Source organism: Python bivittatus, unplaced genomic scaffold (genome assembly GCF_059951505.1).
Source record: "Python bivittatus isolate LINGU-HERP-01145 unplaced genomic scaffold, Pbiv_v1 ctg000330_np1212, whole genome shotgun sequence".
NCBI classification, from domain to species: Eukaryota; Metazoa; Chordata; class Lepidosauria; order Squamata; family Pythonidae; genus Python; species Python bivittatus.
In genome coordinates, this window is record NW_028277058.1 from 62748862 (window position 1) to 62771283 (window position 22422).

The following is a 22422-nucleotide window of genomic DNA, read 5'->3' on the forward strand; positions in this document are numbered from 1 at the left end:
ATAACTCAGTGAAGCCATGAGCTACGCCGTGCAGGGCCACCCAAGACGGACAGGTCATGACAGAGAGTTCGGACAGAATGTGGTCCACTGGAGAAGGAAATGGCAACCCACTCCAGGATCCTTGCCAAGAAAACCCCACGGACAATGTCAAAAGGCTAAAAGATGTGACGCCGGAAGATGAGCCCCTCAGGTCGGAAGGTGACCAATGTGCTACTGGGGAAGAGCGGAGGGCAGTTCCAAGTAGCTCCAGAAAGAGTGAAGCGGCTGGGCCAAAGCCGAAAGGACGTTCAGCTGTGAATGTATCTGGAAGCGAAAAGAAGGTCCGATGCTGTAAAGAACAATATTGTCTAGGTACCTGGAAGGTAAGATCGATGAACCAAGGCAAGCTGGATGTGGTCAAACATGAGATGACAAGATTGGACGGCGACATCTTGGGAATCAGCGAATTGAAATGGACGGGAATGGGTGAATTTAATTCGGGTGACCATTATATATCTACTACTGTGGGCAAGAAACCCTTAGAAGAAATGGAGTTGCACTCATAGTCAATAAGAGAGTCGGAAAGGCAGTAATGGGGTACAACCTCAAAAACGACAGAATGATCTCAGTGAGTATCCAAGGCGAACCATTCAACATCACAGTCATCCAAGTCTATGCCCCAACCACTGATGCTGGAGAAGCTGAAGTTGACCACTTCTATGAAGACCTACAACACCTTCTAGAACTAGCACCAAAAAAAGATGTCCTTTTCATCACAGGGGATTGGAATGCTAAAGCAGGAAGTCAAGGAGTAATCGGAATAACAGGCAAGTTTGGCCTTGGAGCACAAAATGAAGCAGGGCAAAAGCTAATAGAGTCCTGTCAAGAGAACAAGCTAGTCATAGCAAACACTCTTTTCCAACAACACAAGAGACGACTCTACACATGGACATCACCAGATGGTCAATACCGAAACCAGATTGATTATATTCTTTGCAGCCAAAGATGGAGAAGCTCTATACAGACAGCAAAAACAAGACCAGGAGCTGACTGTGGCTCAGATCATGAGCTTCTTACTGCAAAATTTAGGCTTAAATTGAAGAATGTAGGGAAAACCACTAGACCACTCAGGTATGACTTAGATCATATTCCTTGTGAGTACACAGTGAAGGTGATGAATAGATTTAGAGGATTAGATTTGGCAGACAGAGTGCCTGAAGAACTATGGACGGAGGTCCGTAACATTGTACAGGAGGCAGCAACTAAAACCATCCCAAGGAAAAAGAAATGCAAGAAAGCAAAATGGCTGTCTGATGAGGCTTTACAAATAGCTGTGGAAAGGAGGAATGCGAAAAGCAAGGGTGAAAGGGAAAGATATAAGCAACTGAATGCAGATTTCCAGAGAATAGCAAGGAGAGATAAGAAGGCCTTCTTAAATGAACAGTGCAAAGAAATTGAGGAAAACAATAGAATGGGGAAGACTAGAGATCTCTTCAAGAAAATTGGAGATATGAAAGGAACCTTTAGTGCAAAGATGGGCATGATAAAGGACAAAAAAGGCAGGGACCTAACAGAAGCAGAAGAGGTCTTTGGTCACCTAATGCGAAGAGAGATCTCTTTGGAGAAGACCCTGATGCTGGGAAAGATTGAAGGCAAAAGGAGAAGAGGACGGCAGAGGATGAGATGGTTAGAGAGCATCACTGAAGCAATGAGCATGAAACTGAGCAAACTCAGGGAGGCAGTGAAGGACAGGAAGGCCTGGCGTGATGTGGTTCATGGGGTCACGAAGAGTCGGACACGACTTAACGATTGAACAACAACAACAATATTAATAAATTACAATACCATCCTTAATTGTCCAACAACAGCTTGCCATCCTGTTCATGCTCGTGCCTGAAGACCCCGGTTGACCCCTGTGGGACATAGAATGGTGGCTTAGATGGACTCCCCGCCACTCTCCCCTTCCATCTTTACGCTCTTAGCGAAGAACCTCAGGAAAAGCAAGCATAAATGCTCCTGCAGAAGAGGTTTTCCATTCTTTGGCTTTTTGGTAAATTGCAGAAACATAAAAGGCCACGCATGAGGAGAACTTCACCTCATGATTAACCTGAAGATGTCAATAGCCCACCTGTCATGCCTTGCCTGACACTCACGGAATTACCTTTAAAAAAGAAAACTGCGGTTAGCATAATACCGTGCTCAGAGACAGTCAGTATCTCCATATTAAATGCTATGGACCTGCCAGAAGTGCCCCCTTGTCCTGCTGGTGGGTCCCTGAAGTACCTCAGTGGCTGCTCTGGGGATCTCCAACAGGTAACTAAGGGTGCTACTTACATGTCAGGCTTTGTGTGTTCTCAGGAGAGAGGGCAATTTTTGCCCCTTCGAGGCGCAATGCTGGCGGTTCCTGAACCATTGATCTACGAGCCGGGTGGGGAGTGGTGTGTAGGTGTGAGAAACAGTCATTGAAAGGAAAAACCCTGCTGAACTCAGAAGCACATCAAGATCATTTTTATGTGGGCGTTCACATGTGAGCACCGGTCCAGGCGATGAGAGACAAATGATGCTGGAAAGGGGAAAATATGTCCCAGCGGATCTCAAACATCTGAGGAAAATCTTCTCGGGTGCAACGTGGGCATTGTAGGAGGAGAACTGTTAGTCTGGCAGCAAAACATCAAGGGGAGGCTAGCGTGACAGAGGACAGACTTTGCGCAGAAGATGAATGGACACAGGGTTGGCATCAGGGCTGGGGAATTCTGGGAGTTGAAGTCCACCCATCTTAGAGTGGTTGAGGTTAACCAACACTGTGCTAGAGAAAGGTGGAGATGAAAGGCAAGCAGGTGCATGTGAAGAAAAACTGAGTACACTTTCATTGTCTTGTTTTTAATCACAAAAAAAGTGAAGAACTTTGACATAAAAGTCTATCGGATCCATTCATGTGACACTGGCACCTGTCAGATACGGGGCAATCTCTAGATTCCCCTCTTGCTGTCATTCATACGTACAACCTTCCTCCCTTTATTTTGGGGGTTTTACGCTAAACCCTTTTCATTCGCTTTGCCCATGCTGGGCCGTGACAACCAGGTTTCCACCGGGCATCTTAAGAAGGGCTACAAAGAGAAAGGCCTGTTCCTTGCTAAATCTTGCACCTAAGTTATTTCTCCGATCATCTTGATGATACTGCATCAGCCTTCGACCCTGTGTTGTCCAGAGGCATTGGGACTGGGACTCCCAGAATTCCTAGCTGCATGGTGAGAGGGTGTCCTGCATGGGAATTATGGGGGCTGCAGTCCCAATGAACAAGGGTGTCCCAATCATAGCACTGTCTCCTGTTCAGTTCATTGCTTACCAGCTGGCCAAGAATATCAGTCATTATATCTATGGCTTGTATTCCTTGTTCGGTAATTTTATTTCAGCAGGAAATTTCTCTGTCATTCAGAGGGCAGAAGAAAGCCTCTGGTCTTTTTTGCTCACACGGGCCTCCACCTCAACACAAGCAGAGAAATTGTGGTGGAGCTTTGTCGCGGGGTTGGAAATAATATTTATGGGTGGACCTTTTGTTAGAAACAGAAAAAAATGAAATTATGTTGTATGGATTGATGATTAGAAATAATGCGAGTTAATAGAAATAATGGAAGTTATGTTGTAAATTCAGAGCAAGAGTTTGAGGTATATTATTACTTATATCTGTTGCAAGGAGGGTCGGAAGTCAATTCTTTTCTTTTGTTATTTCTCTTCTTTTCTTTTCTGCACTTTTGATCTTTACTATTTTCTTTTTGTCCAATCTTCTTCTTCTTCTTCTTCTTCTTCTTCTTCTTCTTCTTCTTCTTCTTCTTCTTCTTCTTCTTCTTCTTCTTCTTCTTCTTCTTCTTCTTCTTCTTCTTCTTCTTCTTCTTCTTCTTCTTCTTCTTCTTTCTCTTAATAGCAGTTTTTGTTAGTTTTTACTGTTCTTTTTAAAAGGTTTAATTAAAGTTATGATTAAAAAGAAGGAAAATTATTTGTGGGGTTCCCCAAGATTTGTACTTTGCTTGCTGTGCTCTTTTACCAGAAGACATTTAGGCCTTTGGCTCAGCGAGAAGATCCAGAACCATGTCCTTAGAACAGACCCTGCCTCTTCACAGCTGAGGCAAAATCAGCTGAAGTCTTACAAAACCTAATCTATTCTTTCCTTCCATCTCTCTCTATCTACCTCTGTTGAACTCCAGAAGGACTCTGGGAGACTAACATTTTTAAAAAACACAGAAAAGACTCGGCCATCCAGGCCAACTGCAGGAGCAACCCTGCCTCCTGCCCCCCGGGCTCCACAGACCTTCCACCCCAAGGAGAAGAACATCCCCAGGGTGGGAACTAAATGGATTTCTCAGGGGGGAATCATTCGGGGGGCAGGTGCCGTGACAGAGAAGGGACCCCTCCTGGAGCCTGCTAAATGGCATTGTTTGATGGTTGCTGTTCAGTCGTTAAGTCGTGTCCGCCTCTTCGTGGCCCCATGACCACATCGCGCAGGCCTTCCTGTCCTTCACTGCCTCCCGGGGTTTGCTCAGTTTCATGCTCGTTGCTTCGGCGATGCTCTCTAACCATCTCCTCCTCTGCCGTCCCGTTCTCCTTTCGCCTTCCATCTTGCCTAAAGGACATCTCATTCCTGGGAACGGAGATGAAGGGAAGGTCACCCTGGTTGCCTAAAATCACAGAATCACAGAGCCGTGACGTTGGAAGGGAGCGCAAGGGTAACATGGTCCCACCCTCTGCAACGTGCATGAGAACCACTTCAAGCGTCTGTGAAGCACGGCCATCCAGCCTCTTCTTAAAAGGAGGGACCCACAGCCTCCACAGGGAGGTGGCTCCGCCGTTGTGCAGATCTATCATCGGGAAGTTTTCCTTATATTTAAATGAAATCTCGGAAGCCGCACTTGTACCCATTATTTCTGATCAGCTATTTTCGGATCATCTCCCCAGTAACGTGGCTTATGTACCCAAACCGGAATATCTCCCCTCAGAGCTTTTTTGGTTCCTGGGTTCAGTGGGTAGCCCGTCGTAGCCTGCTGGGCTACGTAGTCTTTTATTAGACCTTCCATGCCGTAATGTTCTGGCACAACCGCTTCCAGAGATACCAGAGTCCTGATGTATTTTGACCCTAATCCTGTCCATCCAACCAAAGGGGCTATATATGTATAGTCCAAAGTGGCCCAGATCAGAAAATTGACACCAACTGTTGCCTTCCAGTATTTAATACTTGATGATAAGTAACCTTGATGATACAGCTCCAGATCTGGAAAACCGAATCCTCCCTCCTTAACCGATAATTGCATTTTCTGTAAAGATATTCTCGGAGTTGAAGAACCCCACTGAAACCTTCTAAACAAAGAATTAATTTCCTGAAAATATGTTCCAGATATATGAATGGGATTCCTCCCAGAACCTGGGAATAATGTTCATTTTGAGAGGGTTCACCTTTCCCCAAAGGGTGAGGTTTCATGACTCCCATCTGTCTGCATCTGGAGAAACCCCTCTCTATATTTTATTTATGTTACCTGTTGCTAACTGAGTTATATCCTTTGGTATACACATACCTAAAGGTTGAATAGATCCGATACAGATACGGAATTGATATTCCTTAAATGGCGGGGTAACCGAATCTTCACCTACTGGCATCAGTTCTGATTTGGACCAGTTAATAGAGCATCCTGCCATTACACTAACGTCACCTATCCTTTGCATCAGCCCTGGAACAATGTAAACCTGTAATGCGAGGTTTAGAAATAAACCAGAGAACGTCGTCTGCAAATAGAACCAGTTTGTGTTCAACTGAGTTGTGTACTGCTCCGTAGATCTCGACAAAGTACCCCTGACATATTGATTAACAAGTTATCTAAGTATGTCTGAACGACATGAAAATTAAGCGGGTGCCTAGGTAGTTCAACACTCTGATTCCGAGTGTTCATCCATGATGTGAACGCAAACGGGGAAAGGACCCCAGTCACGGACCTTGTTCCCCACGATCTGACTGGTTCGGAAGAGCCCCTGCCAAGCGCTTCGTGCCCCTCTGCGGGAAAGGGAGTCCGTCATCCTGGCAAAAAGCCTTGGCCGGAAGCGCTCCGCTGCCCCTTCCCAGGCTGTTTTTCTGCGTCCAGCTGGGAGCAACGTTGAAGCAGCCCTTGGGTGCTCCTTGGGGCACGCGGTGGAGAGAGGGACCCCTTTTCCTTTGGCTCCCCTTTTTGGGCTTAGGAACACCCCCTCCCCCCGAATGCAAAAATGGTAAGGCTGGAAGGGACATGGTCAGGATTTGGTCTTCCTGACGGAAATGCCCATAATTGCCTTTCCCCCAACTTTTGCGCCATTCCGAAGCTGCCACTGTGAGAAATGCTAAAAAGAAGTAATAGTTATTAGTGACAAAAAGGTAGCTTTTACTTGACCGACATTAACAAGGAAACTTCGAGTGTTTCATAAAGAGGTCAGATAGAAAAAAATTTTAAAGGAGAAAAGGGGGGGGCTTTCTGGGAAGGAGCATAATGTAAGCTAAACAGACAGAGAAATCATTTTCTTTTGTCCTGCTGTGTGAGCACATTTAAGGTTGGTTGCAACAAAAGCAGGAGGTAGCTGGAACAGAAAGGTCTTCCTTCCGTAACCGAGAAGCCTCTTCTTCTTCTTCTTCTAGGCGAGTTAACGTAGGTTGACGCCGGCTAGAGATGAGGGATGAATAGAGCGCTGTATTAGAACTCACTAAACGTATCTAAATGACGTTTTTATCAACTAACCAAAGCCTTCAGCTGAAGAGTAGAACTGAGCAGGAGCACCAAACTAATGAATATTAAATTACATGTCTTGCATATGTAATACTGGACAAGAATGTAAGCCTGACCAGTGACAAAACAAGATAGTGATTGAGCGACGGGATTGTTGTTGTTGTTGTTTAGTCGTTAAGTCGTGTCCGACTCTTCGTGACCCCATGAACCACATCGCGCCAGGCCTTCCTGTCCTTCACTGCCTCCCTGAGTTTGCTCAGTTTCATGCTCATTGCTTCAGTGATGCTCTCTAACCATCTCATCCTCTGCCGTCCTCTTCTCCTTTTGCCTTCAATCTTTCCCAGCATCAGGGTCTTCTCCAAAGAGATCTCTCTTCGCATTAGGTGACCAAAATATCTGAGCTTGAGCTTCATTATCGATCCTTCCAATGAGCAATCAGGGTTGATTTCCTTTAAGATTGACTGGTTTGACCTCCTAGCAGTCCAGGGGACTCTCAAGAGTCTTCTCCAGCACCACAGTTCAAAGGCATCAATTCTTCGGCGCTCGGCCTTTTTTATGGTCCAGCTCTCACAGCCATACATTACTACTGGAAAAACCATAGCTTTGACTATGCGGATCTTTGTCGGCAAGGTGACGTCTCTGCTTTTTAATATGCTATCTAGGCTTGCCATAGCTTTCCTCCCAAGGAGCAAGCGTCTTTTAATTTCATGGCTGCAGTCTCCGTCTGCGGTGATCTTGGAGCCCAAATAAATGAAGTCTGTTACTGCTTCCATTTCTACCCCTTCTATTTGCCAGGAATTGATGGGTCCAGATGCCACGATCTTAGTTTTTTTAGTGTTGAGTTTCAAGCCAGCTTTTGCACTCTCCTCTTTCACCCTCATCAAGAGGCTCTTTAGTTCTTCTTCACTTTCTGCCATGAGGGTGGTATCGTCCGCATATCTGAGGTTGTTGATGATTCTCCCTGCAATCTTAATTCCGGCTTGTGATTCTTCCAGCCTGGCATTTCTCATGATGTACTCTGCATATAGGTTAAATCAGCAGGGTGACAGTATACAGCCTTGTCGTACTCCTTTCCCTATTTTGAACCAATCGGTTGTTCCGTGACCGGTTCTAACTGTTGCTTCTTGGCCCGCATACAGATTTCTCAGGAGACAGGTAAGGTGGTCTGGTACCCCCATCTCTTTAAGAATTCACCAGAGTTTGTTGTAATCCACACAATCAAAGGCTTTTGCATAGTCAATGAAGCAGAAGTAGATATTTTTCTGGAACTCTCGTGCTTTCTCCATGATCCAGCGAATGTTGGCGATTTGATCTCTAGTTCCTCTGCCTCTTCGAAACCCAGCTTGTACATCCGGTAGTTCTCGGTTCATATATTGCTGAAGCCTAGCTTGTAGGATTTTGAGCATAACCTTGCTAGCATGTGAAATGAGTGCAATTGTGCGATAGTTTGAGCATTCTTTGGCATTGCCCTTCTTTGGAATTGGAACGTAAACTGACCTTTTCCAATCCCGTGGCCACTGTTGCGTTTTCCAAACTTGCTGGCATGTTGAGTGCAGCACTTTAACACCATCGTCTTTTAGTATTTTAAATAACTCAGCTGGAATACTGTCATCTCCACTAGCTTTGTTGTTAGCAATGCTTCCTAAGGCCCACTTGACTTCACTCTCTAGGATGTCTGGCTCAAGGTCAGTGACCACACCAGCGTGGACATCAGGGACATCAAGATCTTTCTTGTATAGTTCTTCTGTGTATTCTTGCCACCTCTTCTTAATCTCTTCTGCTTCTGTTAGGTCCCTGCCTTTTTTGTCCTTTATCATGCCCATCTTTGCACTAAACGCTCCTTTCATATCTCCAATTTTCTTGAAGAGATCTCTAGTCTTCCCCATTCTATTGTTTTCCTCAATTTCTTTGCATTGTTCATTTAAGAAGGCCTTCTTATCTCTCCTGGCTATTCTCTGGAAATCTGCATTCAGCTGCTTATATCTTTCCCTTTCACCCTTGCTTTTCGCATTCCTTCTTTCCACAGCTATTTGTAAAGCCTCATCAGACAGCCATTTTGCTTTCTTGCATTTCTTTTTCTTTGGGATGGTTTTAGTTGCTGCCTCCTGTACAATGTTACGGACCTCCGTCCATAGTTCTTCAGGCACTCTGTCTACCAAATCTAATCCTCTAAATCTATTAATCCCCTTCACTGTGTACTCACAAGGAATATGATCTAAGTCATACCTGAGTGGTCTAGTGGTTTTCCCTACATTCTTCAATTTAAGCCTAAATTTTGCAGTAAGCAGCTCATGATCTGAGCCACAGTCAGCTCCTGGTCTTGTTTTTGCTGTCTGTATAGAGCTTCTCCATCTTTGGCTGCAAAGTATGTAATCAATCTGGCTTCAGTATTGACCATCTGGTGATGTCCATGTGTAGAGTCGTCTCTTGTGTTGTTGGAAAAGAGTGCTTGCTATGACTAGCTTGTTCTCTTGACAGGACTCTATTAGCCTTTGCCCTGCTTCATTTTGTACTCCAAGGCCAAATTTGCCTGTTATTCCGATTACTCCTTGACTTCCTACTTTAGCATTCCAATTCCCTGTGATGAAAACGACATCTTTTTTTGGTGCTAGTTCTAGAAGGTGTTGTAGGTCTACATAGAAGCGGTCAACCTCAGCTTCTCCAGCATCAGTGGTTGGGGCATAGACTTGGATGACTGTGATGTTGAATGGTTTGCCTTGGATACGCACTGAGATCATTCTGTCGTTTTTGAGGTTGTACCCCATTACTGCCTTTCCCACTCTCTTATTCACTATGAGTGCAACTCCATTTCTTCTAAGGGTTTCTTGCCCACAGTAGTAGATATAATGGTCACCCAAATTAAATTCACCCATTCCCGTCCATTTCAATTCGCTGATTCCCAAGATGTCGCCGTCCAATCTTGTCATCTCATGTTTGACCACATCCAGCTTGCCTTGGTTCATCGATCTTACCTTCCAGGTACCTAGACAATATTGTTCTTTACAGCATCGGACCTTCTTTTCGCTTCCAGATACATCCGCAGCTGAACGTCCTTTCGGCTTTGGCCCAGCCGCTTCACTCTTTCTGGAGCTACTTGGAACTGCCCTCCGCTCTTCCCCAGTAGCACATTGGTCACCTTCCGACCTGAGGGGCTCATCTTCCGGCGTCACATCTTTTAGCCTTCTGACATTGTCCATGGGGTCTTCTTGGCAAGGATCCTGGAGTGGGTTGCCATTTCCTTCTCCAGTGGACCACATTCTGTCAGAACTCTCTGTCATGACCTGTCCGTCTTGGGTGGCCCTGCACGGCGTAGCTCATGGCTTCTCTGAGTTACGCAAGCCCCTTCGCCACGACAAGGCAGTGATCCATGAAGGGGGAGCGACGGGATAGAAATGTATAAATTGTGCTGAGATCTGTGGGTGGGTGTGGCTTCCTCCTTTGATGCTGAGGAGTCCACCAGCCTTTGCAAACGCTTGAAATAAAGTTTTACTGCTGATCAACCCAGAAAAAGTTTGGTACGCCTTGTTTCGTACACCGCCAATGGCCCATCTCGAGTCCAGACCCAGCTGAAGAGCTGGGGAGGCATCTTGGGCACGTTGTGCTCTCACCCGCTGCAAAACCTGGTGTGGATGGTGGATGGCAGGGGCCCCCCTATGTCCGCAGAAGCAGTTGCCTGCCAGGGACCTCACCCCAGTGCCCAGTGAATCCCTCTGCCCTCCCCTAAGGCCAGTCCAGCTCAGCCCCCCAGGACCAGGAAGGGTTCCTTCCTCAGATAGAGCGCTGGTCCTGGCCTTGCCTCCTTGTCCTCCCTTCCTGTCTCCTCCTGCAGCACAGCAAGTGGCCCTCCATCTAAGCCCTAGACATGTTCCCCGCCCTCCCCTGGGGCGGCCTGGCCCCCCTCCCTGCCAAGGGGGTCAGTTTCATCCTGGGCCATCAGCACTCAGCCTTTGCAGATCCATCTACCTCCAGGCCCCTGACCTGGGGGGAGCCTCCCCCTCAGACTGCCGTATCATTGGGTCAGCCTGGCGCTGCAGAAGGGCACCCTGCAGAAGAGCATCCTGGTGAGGGAGTGAAGTTGGTCACAGCCCCTCTGGATGGTGGTTAGAGAGAGAAGAAGTGGGGCTGATTCGTCCTGGGAGGGTTTTGTGAATAGAGCGAATGGGAGGATTCAGGAGCACTGCAAAAGTTGGGGACCCCGCCTTCCAAGAGGCATCCTCCCACTCCCAGGGGGAATGCCTCTTGTAAAATGAGAGTTGTGGAAATGCTTGGGTATGATGGCATTTAAACCATTGTTAGGGGTTTATGTGGATTCAGCTAGTTAACAAATGCTTGTAGTTCGGCTCAGTGAAGGCTTCTGTAACAGTGTCCCTGCACTTACATTGATCCTGGCTCAGATCCAGGTTTTAGCAAGTGGCGCTGAGCCTGTCCTCTGAACAGCAACACCTCCCTTCCACTTGGAAGTCCCCTGGAAGGTCGGGTGATGTTGAACACGGCAGAGCAGGCATGGAAAGATGAGAAATCTGGCTTGGCAAGCGCTGGATGGCATCTCTGCCCTTGCCTTGGTTCCTTCCTCTGGAATGGCTGGGGGGTGTCAGTGGGGTGGGTGGCTGAGCCCCTTTCTCTGTGTTCCTCCTCAGGTAACAAGCCAACATGAGGCTCCCAACGTGGTCGCAAGTCTGGGGGTGCTGGGGAGAAGGGAGGGGCCTTGGGGCCAGCTCAGCTTCCCCCTCCATCCACCACCTCTCCTGCAGAGCTGGTCTTCCCCCGTATGGCCAACATCTTCTACACCATGGACAGCTCCAGTGTGGACTTCCTGCTCCGGCCCAAAGGGGCACCGGGTGAGCCGCTTCCCTGCCCCCGCTACCCAGGACCCCCCCGGACAGGAGATGGACCTCAGCGGACATTCCCAAAGATCAAAGCCACTGGGCGTAGGAGACCAGCTGAGACAATCGGGGCCCCGAAAAGGAAGGGAAGTTGGGGGGCATGGGGGGCGCTTTGTCTGGGGAGAGGAGATAGTGGGGAGCCTCTTCCAGGATCTGCGGGGCTCTCCTGTGCAAGATGGGGCAGGGCAGTTCTCGGTTTTTTGGGAAGGACGGGAAATGGGCTCAAATCCAGGGGATGCAGATTCCAGCCGCATGCCGGGAGAACCTCTTTGTGGTGGGAGCCTTCCAGCCATGGAAGAGGCCTTCCTGAAAATGAAGAGGTTCTGCTCCCGCGGAGGGGCTCACAGTCGCCTGGACGCCAGGTGTGCTCCTCGGGTGAGCGTGAGGGATTCGGATACACACACGAGGACTCACACTCTGGACCCTCCTCTGCTGTCGGAAACTCTCAGGGACGAAGGAGAAGAGAGGTTTGCAGATCGGATGGAGCCCAAGAGTCACGCAGGAGAGCTCAGTCCAAGAACGGGAGTCAGAAACCTTCAGCCCACCAGATCTCCATCGGAGATAGAAGGACCAAGTCTTTAGGGAGAAATGCGGAGATGTTCAAAGACAATTTGAGTGACAATCGCAGAACTGACATTTGAGGGGAACATCCGTGCAGAGAGGATGGAGAAAGTTACAGGGGACCCTCATTCCTTCTCTATGGGACGGAATCCACCTGGGGGAGAACCTATAAATGCAGGGAGGGTGGGAAGAGCTTCAGGCAGAGCAATGACCTTGTTTCCCATAAAACAACTTCGTTGTGAGTCACCCAGAGTTCCCCCATTGGGGGGAGATGGGTGGGTGAGAAGTTTAATAAATAAATAATAAATAAATAAAAGCAGGGGCAAAAACATGATATAAATGTTTGGACTGCAGGAAGAGCTTCAAGAGGGGTGATTACCTTCCCACAAAGGGATCCAATCAGGGGAGAATCCCTGGAAAGAGGAGATTCACCAGGATCCATCCAGGCAGATTCTGATCTCCTGCTCTGACCTGTGAAAGGGACTTTCTCTGAACAGGACAAAATGGCCCAGCACAGACTCCCGGCTCTGATCTCAGACGGCCCCATAATGCAAAACTAATCCGCGATTCCTCCAAGGGTGGGGTAAGAGGATAAGAGGAGCCACGCTGGCAACGGGACCTATAGATGTGTGTGGGAAACCTCTCCCCTTCTGCGGAGGACCAGAAATTCAGGGGTGGAGGGAGCTGATTAAATGGCACCTGACCTGGAGGGAATATGGAGCTGAGGGAGACCAGACTTTTCAGGCAGCATCAGCTGACATCATTCCAGGGTTTTCCTACAGTCTCAATTTTATTGTTTTATAGCAAATAAAAGCCGAGAGAATTGACCCAGAGGAGAACAGCAAGAAAATGAAGCTCCTGGGCATTCAAAGCCGGGAGAGATGAGGTGGAGAAACGACGGGGGGTCCAAGGAACGGAAGGAGGTTGGGGCTCTGCTGGGCAGAGACCAGTTGATCCCTGAGATCACTCCTCAGGAAATGGGGATCCCAGGGTGGCTGGTACATGTGGAGCATCTGGATCTCTCTGGATCTGGTGGCCCCCAGGCTTGGCTAAGCGCCAGATGGATTTCCGGCTAAGTGGCTGGAGGTGGGGGGGTTGCAGCCATTGCTCTGAAGGGGGGTCTGTGCTGAGCAGGACAAATCAGGGGGTCTGGAGGGACAGGCAGGCCAGGAGTTCCTGGGGGCAGACTGGGTGGTCTCCACCCCCTCCCCGCTTCCCCCTCCCTCAAAAGACAGAGAGGCCTCGAAAGGAAGCTGGTGGGTCTCGGCAGGAGAAGGTCCAGCTGCGATTCTCCTCCTCTCGCCAGTGTTGAAGCTGCATCCTTGGAGGGTTGCAAAAAAGGCAGAAATTCATCAGGTGCTGAAAATCTTCAGCTATTTTGCATCTGAGAGCAGGAAGGGACAGCAGGATTAACTCATGAGGGCTGTGAAAAAAAGAGATGGGGAAGAAAATTAAAATATACAGTAAAACCTTCAGTGTAAATTAGGTTTTTTTGGAGAGTCTGCAGGAAACACACAGGGTGGGCTTCCCCTCCCCCTCCCTTTCACCCCCCCCCCCAGGCAGGCCCAACCTTGAGGGGGTGGATGATGGGCAGGGCCCGGATGGAGGGGGAATCCACCCCTTTCAGGGAGGAAAAGGCTGCGAAGGACCAGGGATTCCTCCCCATCTCATCTCTGGGGCTGGAAGGGGGTCCCGGTTCAGCCGAGGGGCTGCAAAGGGAGGCTCCAGCCTGACCTCGGTAAGGTGGAATTTGTCCCTAATTGGCTTAATTAGAGGGTCAATCAAGAGAGGAGGCCTCCCTCCCCCCCCCCGCAGATACTTCATCCGAACCGAGAAGATGCTGCTCAGAGGGTGGAGTCAGAAATGGGGTCTGGGGTCCAGCCCGGTGTCCCTTGGCCGGAGCTTGTGTGGAAGGTAAAAGGGGGGGTCAAGAAGGGCAGCCCATAAACTTGGGGTGCTCCCTCTCCCTCCCCCAATGACCTGCATGGCGCCCTTCCCTTCCCTTTGGCAATGTCCCAAAATGGGGAGACATCCTGGGGGAGGCTTTGGTGTTGTGTGCTGCTCTTGTGTGCGATTGTGTTACATTTTGGGGTCCCTGCAAGGAAAAGCCGCCAAAAATCCTGGAAATGGATTTGGGGACTGCAGAAAATCTTTGGAAAGTTTGCAGGTCTTTCAAGGCTCTTTCAGTTACTTAAGAGATATTTTTTGGGAGAAGAGAGAAAGAGAAAAACTTATTAATTAATGGAGGGCGAATAGAAGAAGCTCACCTGGTTGCTGGATGGGAGTTGCTGGAAAAAGGGAGAGAGACGCATTCAGAACTTTTTTATCTTTTTAATATGATTGTTCTTGACATACTTATTCTTTTATATCTTTTGCTAAATGCTACCCAGTCACTTCTTGTGGGCGGCCTTATGAATTTGATAAATAAATAAATAAAGGGCTGGAGCATTTATGGGGTCAAGATCCCATTCTATAGCCTATAATATATTGCATTAAATCCCCCCCCCCTTTTTTCCCCTTCCTTTGAGTCAATGTTGACTCCTGGCGACTGCCTGGACTAGTCCCTGCAGTTTCCCTGGCAAGGTTTTGGAAGGGGGTTGCCATTGCTGGCTTCCTGGGGCTGAGAGACAATGGCTGGCCCTCGGTCACCCAGGGGGCTTTGTGCCCAGGGCAAGACTGGAACTCACAGCTCCTGGTTTCTACCCTGGTGCCTCCACCACCACCCCAAAAGGGGTCTCCTATCCCTTATTCCCCTCCAGGAAGAAAAATGTCTCTGAAGCAATTTCCCAATGAGACTCTCAGCCTTGGGATTTGGGGGCCCAAGGGGACCCACCTTGCCATCTAGATGCAAGGCCTCCCCTAGATGGTCCCCTCCCCATAGCCTCTCACCCAGCCCCCCACGGACTCACCTTTCTTGTTCTTCAGGTAGAGGGAGAGCCCCACAGCCAGGAAGACCACCCCCAGCACGGCCCCCACGGCCCCCGTCCAGAGCTTGCTCTTGGCAGCGTTGGAGGAACGTGGCTCTGGGGGAGGAGAAGGAGCCTTGCGTGAGCAGCAGGATCAGGGCCAGCTTCCTCCGGGGGGCCATTCTGGCTCTACCCACAGGGAGGGGCTTCCCAGCCACCCCATCGATGTCCCCTTCTCCGTGCAGGATGGTGTCCCCAGACCAGGAGGGCAGGGAAGGGGAGGAAGGGAAAGGCTTACCCCACTGGATGGTGACGGGGGCCTCCAGGCTGGCGTGCCCCACCTTGCAAGCGTAGACGTCCCCACGCTGGGGCTGGGTCTCCAGCAGCACCTGGAGCTGGTAGGTCCAGTCCCCGTTCTGGAGCTCCTCCCCAAAGGCGACGCCCTCCTTCTCCGGCCGCCCGTTCTTCAGCCACTGGACGTCGATCTCCAGGGGGTAGAAGCCGGTCGCGGTGCAGAGGAGGATGGTGTTGGGGGAACCGGGGTCCGTCTTGGCGGGGGAGATGGTGACGGTGGGCTTGGCTGGAGGGGAGGGAGAAGGAGAATATTTATATTCCTATTTCATATTCGAGAAAATGAATGAAATCCCACATGATCTGGACAACACAGAGAAATAAGCAGAGAAGAGCAGAACAAGATTTAAGGGAGAAAAGTGTGGCTCAAACTGGCACAATTCCTGGACGGATGAAGGGAGGGCTGGATGGGCCCCCAAAGAGGGTCCTTCAGGGCTCCCTCCAGCCAGGAAGGGGGTCTTGGGTGGCGTCTGGGGTCTGTCCTGGGTCCTTGTGCCCTTCAGCGTTTGGGTCGGGGAGTTGGGGGGATCGATGAAGCTCGTGGCCTTCCGGGAAGACGTCAGTGGGTGAGACGAGGCTGATTCTCTCCCTCCTCGGCTGCGGAAATCAAAATGCTTCTGCATCTTCTGCTACTTTGGGGGGAGGCGAATGGCTCCTAAACGGCTTCTGGGGGGGCTGCAAGGTATGTTTGGATCTGATTTTTAATCTCGATTATTTTTCAATAATTGGCTATTTTGTGTAAGTAGTTTGTTAATAGAGTTTCTTACTGACAGATTTTTTTTACTCACAGTGAATAACATTTAACATGATTCAACTTTTAAAAGTTTTGGTTATTTGCAATGAAGACCTGGGATCTAGTCTGGTTGCCGCTCAGATAAATAGTACACTTGTGGCTTTTTCTTCCCCGGAAGCACATTTGTATCTTGGAACATTAAAAATCTTTGCAAAAGAGGTAAAAGGAGGCAGTTTTTCCAAACTGAAATTCATGACAATGCCTTTTTTCTTTTCTTTACAAGAAAATTATCCTGAGTGAGAAAATACTTTTAACAAGGGAATAGAGGGAACAGATTTCAACCAGCAGAAATTCAAAATCTAAAACCAGGCGATTTTAGTGAAAACATGTTCAAAATGTAGAGATTAATCTTAGTAGTTAAATAAAAAACCTGAATGGATTGAATGAAGGGGGAGGGGCCGGTATTTCCTCCCCAGAAGCCCCCCCCCCGGACTCACCTCTCCGGCCAACCACAAGCCCCGTCTTGGCCACCTCGTAGTTGTGCCGGCAGAAGCGATCCACTTCAGCCCTCTTGTCCTGCAGATAGTCCTGGCGGCTGTTCCAATAGTCGGCCGAGAGCTGCCCCAGCGGGGTGACGGCCACGAACTTCCCGACGTCGCTGTCGAAGCGGACATACTCCTGCCGGTCGTAGAAGTACCTGTCCAGGAATCGCACCTGCTGCGTCCCGTTGAGGAAGTGGCAGTCGGACTTCTCCTGGTACAAGAAATGGGCTGCGAGGAGGAGGAGGAGGGGGAGGGCTGTCAGGAGGGACTCCAGGGCCCATCCTTCCCAGCCGTCAGCAGAGGAGGGACCCACGCAGGAAGAGGGAGGGGGATACCTGCTGCGGGAGACCAAGGGGGTGGCCTTTGGAGGGCCCAGCTGGAAGGGGGACCGGAGGGGCCTTTCTCTGCCCCCTCCAGTTCCTTGCTGGGGCTCCCTGGGGGAGACGGGGGGGCCTGACAAGAGACCCCCACCCCAATCCACTCCATGCCCCACCATTGGGGGTGTGGGGAGGAAGGGGCCAATCCGCCCCGAGTGGGAGAAGCTCCGACGCCTTCCTTTGGCAGCAGCGGCCAACCCCGCAGGGCTGTCGCTGCCTCAAGACGCCCCCTGGAAGAGGGAGGGGGAGGTTTCTCGGTCCCAGTGGGGCTTCCTGGGGGAGATGGAGAGTTGCTGGGGGTCTGGGGGGGTAGGAAAGAGGGGGAGGGGAGGAGCTTCCTGGTGGGCCCCCTCCATCCTTCCGCCCTGGGGAAAGGCAGGCAGAAGCTCAAATGGTGTAGCAGACTGCCCTACTCTCTGCAGGGAATGTTGGATCCGGGTGGGGCCTCTTTGCCCCCCAAAGGGGCAGGAAAGATGGGGGGGTGAAGAGACCCAGAGAATCTCAGGGCTGTAGTGAAAGTGAGATCCATACCTCGGTCTCCCTCTTCCTTGGGGGGGGAATATGGGGAGGGGGCACAATGAGGCTGTCTGGACCGATGATCCTGGGGTCTCTCAGCCCCTCCCTCGCCTGAACCCCCCACCTTCCCTGCTTTCCCCAAACTTCTCTTCTCCCCCCAACAATCAGCCCTCCTACCTGCCTTTCCTCAAGAGCCCCCAGGAGCAGCTCAAAGGGGGGTCTCCAGTCTCCCTACCCCACATCCTTCCCCCTCAGTTCCCCCCCGTGGTTCTCCCCTCCCCTCCCCTCCCCTCCCCTCCCCTCCCCTCCAGACCCTGACTCTGCTTTGGGGAATTATGGGGGGGGCTGGGTCTCCTTTCCCAATTCAGAGGCTCCCCCAACAAGGGATCTCAATTCAACTCTTGCCTGACCTTAAAAGCCTCTAATTGGAGATTCGTAAGAAAAAGTGAAGTTTCTGAAGGTGCAAAAAGGTTTTTTCCCAAATGCATCTTTTTCTTATGCGGCTTTTCCTTGCTCGGATTTAGGACCGAAAACGCTGCGATTTCCCTCTTTCTCTTTCACTTTCTTCTCCTTCCTCCTTCAAGGCGACAAACTTTGGGGGCTCCGGATCCGGGTCTCGTTCGGGGCCGGAAGGTCCGACTCTGACCCGGGTCAGCGGCCTTCCCACGACCCCCTCCGCACCTCGGCCAGAGCCAGGGAAGGGGGGGGGTCCCTCTCGGTCCTCCTGGGGGGGGTGTGAGGAGGGAGGGGGCAGAGGCCACGCGGAGATCGAGGCTCCAACGGGCTCTCGACTCTCTTGCCCTCAACCCCTTCCTCAGGGTCACTCCTGGGGGGCCCAGCCCCTTTCTTCCCTGTCCCCCACCAGCATCACGGGGTCCCTCCCACGCCCCTCCTTACCAGGGGGCTCCTGACCCCCTTCGCTTCCAGGGATCCACGACAGCACCCCCACCAGCAGCACCAGCAGCAGGGGGACCCCAGCACAGCCCATGGATGCTGCCCCACAAGCAACCCCCAAGAGAGAGAGGAGAGAGACACAGATGCTTCCAGCCCCAGAGGCGGAATCGGTGGGTCTGGATTGGGGGCAGGAAGCGTTTTTCTCAGAATTTGGAGTTGGGAGTGCCCAGAAAAGCAGAGGGGCCAATGGGAAATCTCCCTCCTTCCGCGTCATCAGTCTCCAGGCAGAGCCTCTCTGGATTTCGCCCCATGGAGGAGATAGATCTTATTAGAGAAAGAAGCGAGAAAGTGGGAGGGGGAATCCTCTCAGTCTCGGGGGGCTGCACCTTCGGGGGGGCTGCCAGCTCAGAGGGGACCCTCCCCTTCCTTTGCCCTCCACAGGATTCTCAGCCGGGTTCTCCTTTTCTCTGGGGGCCTGGAGGGGTGGACTGGATGCCCTCTGAAGCATCCTTAAGGCTCCAGGGGGGTGGGAGACTCCAGGCTGGGGCGGCTGGGTCCTTCCTGGAAAAAGCCGGGGGACCGATCTGGGCGCTTCTCTGGGCCAAGGGGGTTTCCTCCTGAGCTCCGGGAGGCGAAGGGCCTGGGGATCTGGGGGTGGCGGGAATCAGCCTCTGGTGGCAGGAGGGGGGTGGCCAGCGGGGACCCAGGACTGGCTTCACGTGGCTAAAATGGCCGGGCATCTGGGCAGCTCTGTATCCTGGGCTGGAGCCCTTTCCTTTGCCAGAAGGGGACCCTCTGCTTGTGCGTCGGGGGTCGTGTGAACTCAGCCCTTGCAGTTCGTGAACCTGGTTTGGGGGCACGAAGCAGCCCTTAGTCTGGCTTGTCCGCCATCGGGCTCGTTCGAGGGAGAATTCAAGGGGCTGCAAACGAAGGGGGGCATAAAGGGGGGGAAAGCAGCCTGGCCGCCCTCCTGCGCCCATCTGAGCCCGTTGGCATCGCGGGTTCCCTCCGGACGGGCCTTCCTGGCCTGCAGAGAAGCTCCTCGCGAGCACCAGGAGATCTTCTGGGATCCCCGCTTTTCTCACAATTTCTGCACCGAAGGCTCTTCCATCATCAAGGGAGTGCAGACGGACTTCTTTTGACACTCTTTGCCTTTCTCAATTATCCAGCCTGCATCAGCAATGAGCACACACACCAAACAACAACACAGCAGCAACCACACAGAGCGGGGCGCCGAGGCAGCAGCGGGTCTCCTGCGCCCAGAAAGAGATGCCACGGACTGCCTGCGCCAGCCCTTGCTGCCCAGCTGAAGCCTCTGAACGCTCTCCAAGGGCAGCCCCAGGGAGAGCACCCTGCAGCGGTCCAGCCTGGGGGGGAGTGGGTGGAAACTCCTTGAGCTGCTTTTCTTTGTCTTGGCCACCGCCGCCCCCCGCCTTTGGCTCTTCGCTCCCCATTTCTGACTCCTGTCATTTCCTGACATCCGTCTGGCTCCCCTTCAGATCAGGACCTCCGGCATGAGACGGTCCCCCCCTCAAGTCTCTCCTTCTCCCCCCCCTCAGGTGGATCAGAAGGTTCAAATCTCGAATTTGGGCCTTTTCCAACAAACTGTTGTTCAGTGGCAAGAAATGTGGGATTTGGAAGAGGAAGGAAAAGGCGGATCCGGAGCCTCCAGAGAGTTTTTCCAAGAGTTTTTGTTCCTCCCCAGAAACCTTTCAGTTCCCCAGAGCCCCCCGCAAGGCCTGGCGGGTGACAGGTGCTGCAGGAGGGCTCCAGTTTCGCTCCCGCAGCACCAGGGGCCCCCAGACTGTGGCCCCCCAGGAGCAGGCTGAGCCTCCTCACTCACACCCCGTGGAAAACACACACACACGGACACACAGGTGGGCTGTGCCAGGCATGCTCGTTCCACCAAATTAGGGAGTCTGGACTGCCGTGAGCACCTCTCGGTCAGGCGATGGGCTCCCCTGGATGACTGCAATTCCCAGTTGCACGTCCCAGTTCCCCAGGAACGTTCCCGGTCGCTGCTGGTGAACTTACTCTGCGGTCTGAATCCCAGCCGGGAATCGGGGACGAGATGCCGCTCGGAGCTGGCAGAGGGGAGCAGCCGGTCGGCCCTGCGAGCGAGTAAACCAAGATCCGGCTGCTCTCCTCTGGGCCCGATCCAGGTTGCCGAGGACACAGACGTGCCTGGAAGTCCGGGTCCGGCATGGGGGGAATGAGGGGAGTGGGGCTCCCCTTGCCTCTGCATCTTCCAGGTCAGCTTTTTCTTGTAAAATCCGTAACAATGGTGCTCAAACCTGAACCCGTTCTGGGGACACTCCTGTGCTTCCAGGCCTGTTGGAGGAGAGAGGAAACGTTCTGGCTCTGACCCCCCTCGCTCTGAACCCCCAATTTGCTCTATGCGGTTTGTCCAGGATGGGTTGCTGCCAGAGGTTTTCCTGACCTTCACTGACTCAGTCCTTGAAGGTCTGAGCAGAGAGCTTTGCTGACCTTCAGTTTGGTAGTGACCAGTAGTCCCACTGCACGCAACCCTCCTCTCTATTGTCCCGCCATGAACGGGTGTTTTCTCCCCATTTACACGGCTGGTCCCATAACCACCCTTCGAGGAGTCCATCAGCCAAGACCTACCTCGTATGAAGAAAGAGACCACCAGGAGCCCAAAAGGGGCAGAGAGAAACTAGAGGTGAACCCCGTCTGCAAGGGAGAAGAAAGAGCCGACTAACTGGAGGGGCTGCGGTCACCGGATTTCATGGTGGCCTGCAGCTGTGTTGATTTCAGGAGGAGACTGGATAAATTCAAGGAGGAGCACGGGATCTCAAAGGCTCCTAGTCTTGCTGGCTGTTTATCCTGAATCACGGGGGATATATAATGAAGTATATTAATAAATTCCCCTTCATGGATCACTGCCTTGTCGTGGCGAAGGGGCTTGCGTAACTCAGTGAAGCCATGAGCTACGCCGTGCAGGGCCACCCAAGACGGACAGGTCACGACAGAGAGTTCGGACAGAATGTGGTCCGCTGGAGAAGGAAATGGCAACCCACTCCAGGATCCTTGCCAAGAAAACCCCACGGACAATGTCAAAAGGCTAAAAGATCTGACGCCGGAAGATGAGCCCCTCAGGTCGGAAGGTGACCAATGTGCTACTGGGGAAGAGCGGAGGGCAGTTCCAAGTAGCTCCAGAAAGAGTGAAGCGGCTGGGCCAAAGCCGAAAGGACGTTCAGCTGCGGATGTATCTGGAAGCGAAAAGAAGGTCCGATGCTGTAAAGAACAATATTGTCTAGGTACCTGGAAGGTAAGATCGATGAACCAAGGCAAGCTGGATGTGGTCAAACATGAGATGACAAGATTGGACGGCGACATCTTGGGAATCAGCGAATTGAAATGGACGGGAATGGGTGAATTTAATTCGGGTGACCATTATATCTACTACTGTGGGCAAGAAACCCTTAGAAGAAATGGAGTTGCACTCATAGTCAATAAGAGAGTCGGAAAGGCAGTAATGGGGTACAACCTCAAAAACGACAGAATGATCTCAGTGCGTATCCAAGGCAAACCATTCAATATCACAGTCATCCAAGTCTATGCCCCAACCACTGATGCTGAAGAAGCTGAAGTTGACCGCTTCTATGAAGACCTACAACACCTTCTAGAACTAGCACCAAAAAAAGATGTCCTTTTCATCATAGGGGATTGGAATGCTAAAGCGGGAAGTCAAGGAGTAACCGGAATAACAGGCAAATTTGGCCTTGGAGTACAAAATGAAGCAGGGCAAAGGCTAATAGAGTCCTGTCAAGAGAACAAGCTAGTCATAGCAAACACTCTTTTCCAACAACACAAGAGACGACTCTACACATGGACATCACCAGATGGTCAATACCGAAGCCAGATTGATTACATACTTTGCAGCCAAAGATGGAGAAGCTCTATACAGACAGCAAAAACAAGA

At 51.2% G+C, this 22422-nt stretch overlaps 1 protein-coding gene across 3 annotated transcripts; it reads right to left on the bottom strand.

Annotated features, from left to right (window-relative positions):
• Nucleotides 1–12931: 12931 nt before the first annotated feature.
• Nucleotides 12932–18660, bottom strand: LOC103051486 (H-2 class II histocompatibility antigen, E-S beta chain-like). 3 transcript variants are annotated; one of them, XM_088141477.1, is made up of 6 exons: nucleotides 18483–18660; nucleotides 16648–16920; nucleotides 15365–15641; nucleotides 15070–15183; nucleotides 14428–14448; nucleotides 12932–13583 (listed from the first exon to the last, which is right to left on the bottom strand). In XM_088141477.1, exons 1-6 carry the CDS (start codon nucleotides 18571–18573, stop codon nucleotides 13385–13387), a joined length of 975 nt encoding a protein of 324 aa, XP_087997603.1. In that variant the 5' UTR covers nucleotides 18574–18660; the 3' UTR covers nucleotides 12932–13384. The 3 variants fall into 3 exon arrangements, with proteins under 3 accessions (XP_087997603.1, XP_087997604.1, XP_087997605.1); XM_088141478.1 differs by having other exon boundaries at nucleotides 13420–13583; nucleotides 15365–15646; XM_088141479.1 differs by lacking the exon at nucleotides 18483–18660 and adding an exon at nucleotides 17996–18227 and having other exon boundaries at nucleotides 13420–13583.
• Nucleotides 18661–22422: the final 3762 nt, after the last annotated feature.